General features: G+C 47.2%; 1 protein-coding gene across 2 annotated transcripts in view; it reads left to right on the top strand.

The window, feature by feature from the left end:
• The window catches only part of MDGA1 (MAM domain containing glycosylphosphatidylinositol anchor 1), a 157345-nt gene that overhangs the window by 88106 nt on the left and 56807 nt on the right, over nucleotides 1-12432 (top strand). For both annotated transcript variants that reach the window (XR_005107025.1, XM_037405792.1), the window contains exons 9-10: nucleotides 7529-7798; nucleotides 11142-11293. Coding sequence is in view for 1 of the 2 variants with exons in the window: in XM_037405792.1 (XP_037261689.1) it covers nucleotides 7529-7798; nucleotides 11142-11293 (422 nt within the window). In the remaining variant the exon portion in view is untranslated. The remainder of the gene's footprint in view (nucleotides 1-7528; nucleotides 7799-11141; nucleotides 11294-12432) is intronic.

Raw genomic sequence — 12432 nt, 5'->3', positions numbered from 1 at the left:
CAGGCATGTGAGGAGAGTCAGAGCTGTAGATTCATTTATTTTTTCCTTTCCCAACTTCTTGTGTGTGATTCCCCTGGCATTTAAAACCCTAGGACAGTGGTTTTTCCCAAAGAAAATAAAACGTAAATAGGAACTAAAGCTGTGCTTTTGCTGTTGGAAAAGCAGAGGAAGGAGAGAAAGAGGAATTGTAAAGATATGTGTACATACATATATGCACATATAAAATGTCAAAATCATCTTGTCAAGGACTTGGGGAGAGGAAGAAGACTAAATTCTCTCCTAGTATTTGTTGAGGTTGGGGGCTACTAGGGGTAGGACAGATTTGATTACTAGAACATAAAAACACCTATGGGGAGGACTTGCAGTAGGCTGAAACTGCAGCAAGGGAATTGGGTTAGCTGGTAAGAAAAACTAGTGATAAACTCTGAGGTGAGAGGAAAGATGTGGATTCTCTGTTTTGGAAGAAGAATCTTATTTGGTTCTTTTTTCCGGGCAGATTTTTTTCTTCTTTTTCTTAGTTTGCACTGGCAATGACTTGCTTTATTCCCAGAACTACCCAGCTGAGTAGCTTACCTATGAATTATTGAGGAGTAAGATAACTGGTTCTCTGCCAAAAGTTAATGCATATGGGATGCTTTTGGGGAAGGAGTATCATTGGCTGACTGTTAGTGAATGTTTGGATCTAAACTATTCATATGCTATTGGGAGCAGCATGTCACTGCCAGCCCAATTTGTTAAACAGAAGCATGTAATAAGAGATGCATGGGTATGAGCTAACATCTTGTTATATTCTAGAGAAGAGAGGCAGAACCTGAGAAGAGCTGGTGGTCTGGCAATGCTACGCATGGGAGGGTTCCCCTCTTGTGGGTATGCGTGTGGGCAAGAGGAACCCAGATCCACCCCAGCCATCATCCTGCTTCAGCATGCTGTAACTAGCAAAACTGTCTGTGAGCTAGAGACAATATTTTCATGTTAGTCTGTGGCAAAAAAAAAAAAAATAAATTTAGATTTGGGTTATGATACTGGTCTGGCCGCACTTGAAGGTACTAGTTCCGAAATGCCCACTCTCTCAGTCTTTACTTCCCTTGTGCATAACTATGCTAATTGGGTGGCATGTGGGTGGAGGGAGGATTATCAGCATGCATTTCACATACAAATGTGTTTGTGTCTTCTGTACATATACCATCTTTTCCCACTTACCTTTTTCAATTAGGGGAGCATACTGTTTCGAAACCAGGCACTTGGAGGTAAGTGAGGCATGGGAAGGAGGTGGCTTTACACTGCAGGAGAATACTTGTCTTTGTAGAGTCTTGTTAGCTTGAATTAATTGGGCAGTGAGTCTGAGTGGAGTTCCAGCTTGTCTGGGACAGATCGTTTTTTGAGGAGGCATATCTGTGAGCCAGAAGGTCTGACAACTCCCACTCGAGATGGACTTTCTTCAAAGCACTCTGTAAAGTGAGCTAGGGGTCTCATGTATTAATCAGCACAGCTTATCATGCAGAAGAGGAAATCCTTTATTAAGTCCTTCTTTATTAAAACAAGGTGAAGACTGGTTGAGCTAATTGGCTTGGAAAGTTCAGAGAACAGGAAAGCAGAAAAACTGGTAGTGAATACATTTAACTTGCTCTTCTTTTAAGAGCAGTCAAGTTGCACAAAGCTAAGCCTTCTCTGCTCTGAGCCCTGCTTCTCCGGCCCCTGCACCCACTTGTCTAGCAGAAAATGTACTCAGACAAATTTGTTTTGTTTGAAATTATACTTGCAACTTGGCTTTCAAGCAGTTCACAAAAAATAAACGATTTGTCTGTTTATACATGGGGAGAGTGAAGTGCAAAGGCAAAGGACATAGAAGATGAAAGAAAGAAGTTCTGGCTTTTAGCTGTAATAGATTGGGCAAACCTTCGTCCATTTCCCCTCTTCTAACTACTCAATTATATCATCTCTCAGAAAAAAGCAGATGAGACTGGCCTTGTAAATATTAGTTGAATATTTGTCTCCACATGGAAAACTGCTGGTGCCTAACGTGTATTCTTGGGGTGTGAGTGCTGTTGCAGGGGACAGAATTGCTTAGCTGTGATTTCCCAGCCTTGTGACAATAAAAGAGCTTTCCACTTGCTCGCATAGAGAGCTCTGGGTCTCTCCTGGAGCTGAAACTATGAGTTTTCTACCTGCTGTAAAAGCAGGGGTGCAGTATCTTTGATGCTTGTGACATCTTTATTACCACGGATTATGGGACCAGGGGCTGGATAAGAACAACATCTTTTGCTGGGATTGCTTTGGTTGCCTAGAGAAGACTGCATCCAGTATGACTGCAGAAGGGTACCTCTCAGAATTTAAATGGATGCTGGATGGGGTCATATAGGTCTCATAAGGCCCTAATAGCAGCCTGTGCTGATTTGTTTTCCAGAGAGAGAAATTACTGCCTGGTGTCGTTAACCACTTTGGATAATGAAACACAGCTGCTAATTGTAACTAACCACACAGCGCAGTCTTTCATACCAGGTTATCTCTGTATCCTTTGCAACGTTAATACAGCAAGTGAGTGGTCAATTAGCTCTCACAGGTGGGATAAGGTGAAGACCACAAGCCAGAGTCCCACTGGCACTGTGATTGCATGGCTAAGCTTGGAAGGAGTCATTCAGCAGTGTGATGAGAGCAGCTGAAAATAAAGCTGTTTTCTAATCTGGCAAGGCTTGCTATTTTCATCACTTGTGTTACGTGTTGCACGTTCTAGATTTAAATAAAAATGTAAATGATGACTGATTCTGGAGGGTGGAGTAGAGGGTGTTTATCACAGGGCAGGAAGCCTGGGATGAGGGCTGAAGCGTGGGTCAGGATATGGGGCGCCTGTGCTGTTTCTGTCTGATGCTGCTAGTTCGTGTGACATCAGGCAAGTTGTCTTTCTGCTGGTGCCTCTGCTCCTCTGCCCAGACATTGCTGCGCCGTGGTGCTCTTTGCAGCAGAGGAAGCATTGTGGGAAGTAAATCCCTGTAGGAAAATGGGAGTGCAGCCACGCGTGGCATCCACATAGACCAGTGGTACAACGTGGGCAGCTGACCACCTGCAGAGCTGGCTGTTGTCAGCCGCTGGTCAGGGTGACTACAGGGAGGAAAGGGCTGCCTGTGGGTCAGAAAGCAGATTATGAGTGAGCTCCGCAGCTCTGACAGCCCTCTCAAAATGAGCCAGCACTTGGGCATTGACCAGATTCTGCTATTTAAAGTCCTCAAGCTATGGTAGGAAAGCAGACCTGGCATGTGTCTTACGTGGTAGTGTTGTACTGTGGTGTCTAGGATTTTTGACCTTCTCAGGCAAGAATTGAGCTCTTGATGCGAGGTCTGTTCACTCGGTGTTTCCCTGTTCTGCAGATGCTGAGTTGTGTTTAAGCTTGTTACTGATTTCTGTGCATCAGTCCACTCCAATATGAACCTTTCTTTGCCTTTCATCCATATCAGATTGAGCAGCCTCTTGACATCTCCATTTTTTAAAGTTAAAAAAAAACCCAACCACACAACAAAACCTTAATTTTTTTTTATTATTTATTTACTCCACAAGTGAAGAACTTTCCATAGTGCATCACTGCCATCCTGGAATGCTCTGACTTTATCATTGGTGAAAGAAGCATCGCTGCCTTCTGAAGGCATTGGGATTTGATGGGAACCTGCAGCATTCTGACAACATTGCTGGGATCACCGAGTACCCCTTCCTGACCTGTGCCCAAGCAGGACAGCACAGTAACAGTGCAAGGAGACTGTAGTCTCCCCTGCAGGCACTTCGGCTTTTCTAAGGAAGAACACTCCTCCCCTCCTCAAGGCTAAGAAAAAAAGACTGAAACCAAATACTTACAGACTTGACCAGAGATCACTTCTCACTCATCTAGCAGGAAAAGCATTTCAGTCCTGGTTATTTCCAGTGAAACCAAGAAAATAAGAGGTTATTGGGACACAAAGCAGCACCCCTCAACACTTGACATTCCTCTGTTTTGCTTCCCTTGCTCTTGCCCTTCATTGTGAACACCGTGCTGGCTTAGCAACCCTTCAGTGCAGAGCATCTGCTCTGGCTCACAGCAAGGGAGCTGCCTACAGCCCAGCTTTGCTTTAGGGTGCCTGGCACACTGGAGTAGGTTGCCTGCGTTCAGCTGATTTGATTTGCTCCTAACGAGCTTATTCTGCTGCAAAGGCAGGCTGCCCTGCCTTGTGTTTCACAGCAGCTGCATCTTAACAAGGTTGCTGGAGGAGCCTCGCTCCTTCAATGTTGCCTAGAATGGTAATGTGCTGCCCTCTTCACCCCTTCCATCACTCCTCCTGCCGGCTATCTCTTCTAGAGTTAAGCTGTGTGCTGAGAGAAAACAGTAACAGTCTATATTTGTTTGCTGTGTTTCTTACCTGGGGATCCCGAAGCCCTGTATATGCAGAGGTTTTTTCACCTTCTTGAAATGTAGCAACCTGCTGCCTGCAACATGGCTGCTGCTTAAAAGAGCACTTCAGCTGCATGCATGGAGTTTGGGGGAGATGCAGGAAGGCATTTGAGGAGCCTCTGGACAAGGACCTGCCTTTGGAACTGGGCTAAAAACTGGGGCTGATACCTAAGCTCCCCAAAGAGCACCATGACAGCTTAGAGAGCCAGAATAGCCAGATACTGCTCTCCTGTAGCCAGCGGGGATGCTGCTTCCCTCTGAGTATTAGAAGCAGCTGGAAAATCCTGATCATTTCCTGCAGCTCCCTAACAGTGTCTGCGCAGGAGTCGTGTTGGAAGTCTGTGCTCTGAGACCATCACCACCTCAGCTGTACTGGAACTGTTCAGTTCCCAGTTCTGAGGAGCTGGAACAGTAGCTCATTTAAACAAGCTTTCTTCTGTGTTTAAGCCAGGGATTAGAAAAAGCCATGTTGTTATCTGCTGGGATCTGCAGATGGAATCCTTGCCTTGGTGGTGGGTCTCCCTTTTGTGTATAACCTAACTGAAGAAGCGTGAGCTCCCCTGTAGGCATTGGAGGCCAGAGCTCATGTCTGGCTCTGTAATTGCTGTTGACCTTGCTTTGCTTTCATGTCTGCTGGCAAGCTTCAGGAATAGTGGCCCCTTGGCATCATACTGCATCCTTTGCAGTGACGGGATGACCTGCTTCAGCTCTCTCTCTGGAAAACCCAGGGACTCTAGAACTACCTGCAGAGTTACTGCTCATTGGAGGTTTCCTAGTGCCAGAAACAAGAGGAGAAAACGTAATCAATTTGTACTTTATAGGCACTTTCAGACATTCCCTCTGCAAGGTGATAACATAGGCCCAGGGACTGTCCTAGTGCAAATCAAGTAAATCCCATTTCTCAGCTGAAGAAGATTAAATATCTTGTGCATCCTTGGCTGCCCTGCTGTTCCTGTGACCTAGAGGAGGCACCTGGTGTGTCCCAGCCCTGCTCCTGTGTGACCTTCACTGTGCCCAGATGCTCCCTCGGTGGGGGCCAGGGGGCACTTTCCTTGCAGCGTCTGTCCTTGCAGGGGGGCTCGCTGCCTAGTTTCACACCTTTCTTCTCCCTCTGTCCCAGCTCCGTACACAGGCACCGCTCGGTGCAGTGAGGGAAGCTGCTCTCCCACCCCTCTCTCTCCTCATAAGATAAGATTGCTTTGAGTACATCTGGAGCTGCTGTGCCATTTTTTTAAGTCTCGCTTTCTCTTTTCTCTCCCCTTTTCCTCTCCCCTCCACCCCATCACCAGCTGGCCCTGATTATAATGTGAGACCCTACCAGCTTCAATTAAGGAGCAGATGTGACCCAAGAAATGGGATAGCAGCTAGGGTTGGAGATGACACATTCATGGCACTAGGTCTAATCAAACAACTTCTCACATTATTCTCACCATGAGGTGGGAGACGTGTGAGCCAAAGGCAAGTCAGCGCTTGGAGCACCCGCAGAGACACATTGCTAGCAAAGCCATCTGTAATGAGCTGACCATGCCATTCAGCACGGCAACGTGAGCTTAGTCAAGGGCTGCTTTTAATCCACTTAAGTGCAGCAAAGGGCCCAGAGCCTGAGAAGTGAGAGCAGGTGCCTAGAAAACCATCAGCCGCTATCAAACAAGGTCTGTCAGGTGGAAGGGATGCTTGTATGCTGCATACCTACGGATGCGTCTGTGTCCCTGGGCGAGGGGACACTGTGCGTGCAGACCTATGGGGTGGTGCATGCAGCACCTTCATTTGTGGAGAAGATGGAGATGTTGCTAGTGTTACAGAGCTGTAGGTGGGTCTTGCAGAGGTCGGGCTATGGGAGGAGAGAGACTGCTGCACCAGAGCCCTCCAGGCACGCTGCGTGCAGGGCAGTGGGGATGCTGTGTGACCCATGGTTCCTGGTGGAGCTGTGTCTGTGGCACTGCAGGTGCAACACACAGTATTGCAGGGGTTTGGGCCTGACTCTGCTTGTCAGCGCTGCGGACCTTTACAGGAGGAAGGTGCTTTGTAGATCTGTAGTGCATAGAAGTTGTTCTTGGAAGAGCAGGTGCTTTGAACTTGGAGAAGATGAGTTGTGATTGTGCTGGAGCTGCTATAAATCTGTTCTCCCTGTTTTAGATTCAGTGTGACAGCTGTTTTGTGTTCAGGAAGCTTTTATCATTTTAGAGGGAGAGCTTCTGGTTATTCCCATGCTGTAGCATTTTAATTAAGAGTTTATTGCAAGTGAAACATGTCCATCAGATGGCTATGGACATTTGTCCTCTGCCATTGCATTGAATAAGGGGTAACCCAAGCAATACTAGTCCAGACTTTCTCCTTGTTCTGCCTCAACCATACCCAAATTGTGAAGTCCCTATAAATTTTTACAGGTGCTAAAGAACAAGACTCAGTAGCCTCCCTTTGCTAAGGAGGCGGCCACACATCACCATTCTCACAGTACTGGCAGAGGAGCTGACATGAAGATGTGACACACCTCCCAGCATTGGGCAGTTGTTGCCAGGGATAAAAATAGGACCCAGAGTCCCTGTAGCCAGTCCCTGATGTGTTGTATTGATGTACTGGGGAGAGGCTTTATTAACACCCCTTTACGTCTGTGCTCTGTGGAGACAGGCAGTGCATATCTGTCCATCTGAACATGGTGTCCCTGATAACCCTGTCAGACACTGACCAGAAGAACATGGATGTAACTGCTCGGGAGCATACCTGCCTGCTCAGGGAGTGCAGTTTATGCTGGGTATGAAGACTCTGGTTATCCTGATTAGGATCTGAGGACTGAATCCAACTTACGGCGCTCAGCTGCTGGAGTTGCGCTTCTCACATGAAAGAGCAGGGCTTTGTAACTCCTCCAAGCAGTGTCTCACTGTGGGAAGAGTACTTGCTAAAGGCCACCCCTACCTAATAAATGGAGGGAGGTGGGAGGTGGCCCCAGCCCAGTCAGAAGGGGATGTCAGATGACTGTTGCTGCTCCTACTAGAAAATAATTAGCCTCTTGGAAATCATAGGTGCGTGTCTCCTCAGAGGCACTTCTGGGGTGACCGTGCTGAGCGAGACGGCTGTTCCCTGACAGCATCCCCATCTGTTGCTCTGTTCGGTCTCCAGTCCCCCCCGTGGTGGAGCCGGCCTTCCAGGACGTGCGCCAGGGCATGGGGCGCAGTGTCACCCTGCGCTGCACCATGCTGAAGGGCAGCCCCATGAAGGTGGCCACCTCTGTCTGGCGCTTCAACGGGACCCTTCTGGTGCAGCCCCTGGCAGAGCAGCAGGACTACTCGGAGCTGAAGGTGGACAGTGTCAGCCGGGAGACCAGCGGTAGCTACGAGTGCAGCATTTCCAACGACGTGGGGGTCTCCACCTGCCTCTTCCAGGTGTCTGGTAAGTCACAGAGTGCGCATTGGGGTTATGGAGGTGGGAAGCTTGCTCCCCATAAACTGGTGCCAATGCAGGCAACCTCTGCTGCCTCCTCTGGGCATGGCACTATGTTCAGAAGGGATGACCTTCCATAAGCCAACAGGGAGATCAGCTTCTATCATTCAGGCAGTCCTTCAAGTCTGGGATGGGCCTGGGGCAGTTAGTGCCAGCCACTGGTACAGTTTAGCAATGTTTGATTGTGTGAAAGATACAGGACTTAAACTCAAGGCTGCCATCAGCATTCGAGCTTGGACAGCCTGTATCGTAGATAAGTATTGGCTAAGGGGGAGCAAACGGCTCTCTGCATCCCTCCAGCAGGTTCCAAATCATCTGATTTTCCTTTTAAAAACAAACAAACAAACAGGAACTGTGTTATGTATTCCTGCACCTTCCCTATGTCTCCCATCTATCTGTGTTTCATGATGCCTGCTAGGACAAACATGAGCTGGGAATGGGTACCAGTACTCAGTAGATCTGCTGCTCACACTTTTCCGTGAATCCAGCAGGCACCGCAATGGGACTTCTCTCCTGCATGGAACTGCAAAGAGGGATGACAGAGTTATAGCATCTAAACCCACACATCTGACCTAGCCTCTCCAGCTGATCGTTAAATCTGCTTCTCCCATGACCCCAGAATTGACTTGGGCACCAGTTTCTGGAAGAGCTGTCCAATAAAGTTGCCTTAATAAGCAGTAAATTCAGACAAAATACTGGGGTTTCAGTTCAGGGCCAATTTATATTACTTTTCAAGTCAAGGCTGAACAAATGAGAATAAATAACATCCAGAGAAGCCTGATTTTGAAGCAGATCTTTCACAGGGTTTGGAAAAGCTCAGGTGTGCTCTAACTCTGAGATGCTCTCAGGAAGTGGGGAAGCCCAAACCACTTCTACTGTTTGGGCCCCTTTTCAGGACCTTGCTCTCACCCCTTGAGATTTCCTGGAACCTGTCCAGCAGAGGATTTTGCTTGAGAGCTTTGGCCCTCTCTACACTTTCTTCACGTGCTTGCAACTCTCATGTCACTAAGCGATGTCAAACCATATCCTGCTGTGAGCCACCAAAGCAGACTGTGTCCCTAGCAAGCTTGAGAATGCTCCCAGGATCAGAATTTCTTGCTGGAAGTAGTAATAAATACATATTTCTACCTGGTGTGCCGTGCTGTGCCCATGAGATAAGATCCCCTCAACAGAAAGCAGCATTCATCCCTAGAGAACACTCATTAGGAAAGCAGCAAGCATTTATTTTCCTGCATCACTTCTTCATTTCCAAGGCACTGATATCTGATGGTGGCTTTTCAGCTTCAGATGTCTGTGCCTGTGTCCTGGACAGTTACGAATCAATTAGGCCTTCTGAGCCTGTGGAGTGACTTGAAAAATAATCCAGTGAGTAGGCTGCTGTGCTTGGACTCTGGACTGCTGGAGTTTTAATTGCCATCAGCCACAGCCTTCCTGTGTGAGCAGGGAGGATGGCATAGTCTCTTTTTGTTTCTGTTTCTTCTCTGTGAGAGCAGTACCATAAACCTTCCTATCTGACAGGGAGTCAGTGACTCATTTGTGACTGTGGGGTGTCCAGATGTACTGGAAACAGAGTACATAAATCTACCCAGGATGGGATTAGTTTCTTCTATGGATGGGAGATTAGCTTTCTGAGATGTCCTCGTAGGACAGCAAGACATCCAGCCCTCTCCCCTTGAGCAAGTTAGCAGGGCACCTCATACTGGTCACTGCCTGCACTCCCACTAGCCACAGGCACAGAAAAGCCCTGAAAGATGGAGTGGATAACCTTCAGCTTTTCCTGTCAGCTGTAAGCAAAAGGCAAAACTTTCCAGCCATGGTAAAAGTTCCCAGAAAGGAAGTTCCAAAAGTATCTTGATGTGCTGCATTTCCATTAGAAGGCTTTTTTTTATTAGCTTCCATTTCCACTTGGAGTCAATTAATAAGGAATTAATATCATGCAAGATGATGATTATCATCAGTTCTGATTTTATTTCGGAATCCATTATGAAGCTTGACTTCCACAGTCAATACAAGTTGAATAAGCAGCAATTAGTGTCTTGAGGTGGTTCTGAACTTCTTGCTTGTGCAAAAATTCAAGTCAATAAAAACAATAAGAAAAAAAGGACTTGGAAATAAACATCAATATTATCTGTCTGAGTTCATAAAAAATAAACTTTGAATCCTTCTGAGCCTAATTATAGCCATGCAGAATGGCAGGGCCTGTGATTCAAGTGGAAAGGTGCAACAGGTTGCCTGGGGAGATCGTGTTTATGCCTTTTCTGCTCTCCAGCATCCCTTGCTCCCCAGGCATCTTTCTGCTCTGTGCAGGTCCAGGCTGGACCTCAACCCAGACAGGAGAGTTTGGGTTCATGTCCAGCTCCTGCCTGGCCCAGGACAGGACCTGCCAAAAATTGAAGTGCACAAGGTGAAATGAAGGTAATTTCAAATGAGGCAAACGCAGCTGTGGGTAAGACCTCGAGTTGCTTCTGTCCCTGTGCATTAGTCCATCAGCCTCTGGGCTGCATGGCAGTAGCCTTCAAATTCCATTTGGTAGTGGTTCAGGGCAGCAGCAGCTGGGGAAATGATGGGAAATCCCTTCTTCTCTGAACTATCCTGTTTCTCTCTGGTACATCATTTGTTCTGTGTTTCCCTTCCTCCTGCTGCCCTGTTTTTGAGGGGAGACGTGGGTTTAGAAAAGACATCTCCACCCCTGCTAAAGCTCCTGCTGTTTTTACCCAGGCTGAGGTCAGCATCCCCTTTGCTGTTGAGTTGACGGTCGTGTTACAAAGGGGCTGGAGCACTGTGTTGCCAAGGCAGGGGAGATGCAGAAGGAGCAAGGTCTCCTTTTTAATGCCACAGTCCCTGTGAGATAAATAACACTTTTCCTATGACCTACTGGCCAAATGATCTTTCCTCAGGGTTTGTTAGCAGGAGACTCTGTAAAGCAGCAGATGAAACAGGAGAAACAGCAGTTTAAAGCCGTTACCTCAGTCTAAACTACAAAGCAAGAGAGGAAAGATTAGAGCTGGTTCCAAGTGGGGAACTGAACTTGTTTCCACCTTCTCTGGTGCTGGCGATGCCCCACTGGTGCTGCAGGGCTGCTAACCCTCCCAGTAGTTGAAGTGATTCCCAGAAAATGATGGCATGTCAGTGCAGCACCAGCTACAATAGTAAAGCTGTCCGGCATGCCAAAGGCAAGTGAATGAGCTGGGCAAGTGGAGCTGTTCCACTCTCACCACGTCTCTTTTGTAATTTATGTTCCCCTTGATCCCACTCTTTTACTTTCCTCCCTCTTTTTTTTTCCCCCCTCCAGCAAAAGCTTACAGCCCAGAGTTTTACTATGACACTCCCAACCCCACCTTAAGCCAGAAGCAATCCAAGAATTACTCTTACGTCTTGCAGTGGACACAGAAGGAGCCCGATGCTGTGGATCCCATCCTCAAGTACCGCCTGGAAGTCCGGCAGGTAAGGTCTGCTCTTCTGGAGCCTCAGCGTATGCCCTTGGCAGATACGTCAATGTCTCCTTGCCGATTAAGAGCTGAAGGTGACGGAATTGCCAGATCCTGATGGTCTTGCATCTTCCCCACTGAATGGAAGACAGGCCAAATGCACAGCTCGGCGTTCATTTTTACGTCTGGTGTTGGGTATGATCCATGGCTTTCAAAGCCCTGCTGCCTCCCATCGGACGGTTCATGCTCAGTGTTTTGAACGGGGCTTTAATGTGAACAAAACCCCACAGTCATTAATAGGTATTGTGGATTTTGTAGGCCAAAGACTCAAGCGAGTGGAGTTCCGTCCTCCTCACTCATGTGAAATAAAGGGAATAAGCTGAAGAGCTCTCCAGGCAGGAACTGCAGGAAAAAGTCATCAGCTGTTTGTGTTGCAGAGAGCTTTCATGCAGTCACATTAATGAAGCTATTCGGACTATATAAACTCTGCAGGGGAAGAGAAGTGGGTTTCAAGGTTTCTGAATCTGAAGAGAAATCATACTGGTGGGTGCGGTTGGGGGACAACTAAGGGATCTCTTCAGATCCCTGGTTGGAGAAGGTTAGGGAAAAGAGGCTTGATGTTTTCAAAGAGCACATTAACCTAGCAGGACTGCCAGCTACTTTCATCCACTCTCAGCAAAGTGCCTGCATTCAACATTTTTTAAAAATAGGGACACTTAAAACTGGTGGTTCTCACCATTCAGCAGTAGCTTGGAAGCAAATGCTTCTCACAAGGAAAGTTTGTTTACTGTAGACAGGAAACAAAATAATTAAAAAGATCCAAGTGTCTCTTCCCTCTAGTTCTGCACAGTGGGTTCCAGTTTTATGCCTCCATTTGATTGTGAGCTCTCTGGGGTGGGACAGCCTTTGTTTGTTACTCAAACCGTGTGGAGCACATTGTCAGTGCTTAATAATAATACAGGACACAGGGGAGCCTCTAATAATGAAGGCAGTTTGTCATAGTGCCCCTTCCCTCTTAGCCAAGTTCTGCTATTATCAGCACTGCAACTCAATGAACTAATTTGTGATTTTTATCCTTCTCCAGCAATGCTGAGGCTTTTTTCCTTTTGCACAGTGCCTAGAAGTAATCTTGGATCTGTTCCTCATTGAACTCCT

Source organism: Falco rusticolus, chromosome 12, assembly GCF_015220075.1.
Source record: "Falco rusticolus isolate bFalRus1 chromosome 12, bFalRus1.pri, whole genome shotgun sequence".
NCBI classification, from domain to species: Eukaryota; Metazoa; Chordata; class Aves; order Falconiformes; family Falconidae; genus Falco; species Falco rusticolus.
The sequence above is the reverse complement of the archived record's forward strand: the minus strand, read 5'-3'. Positions and strand labels throughout refer to the sequence as shown.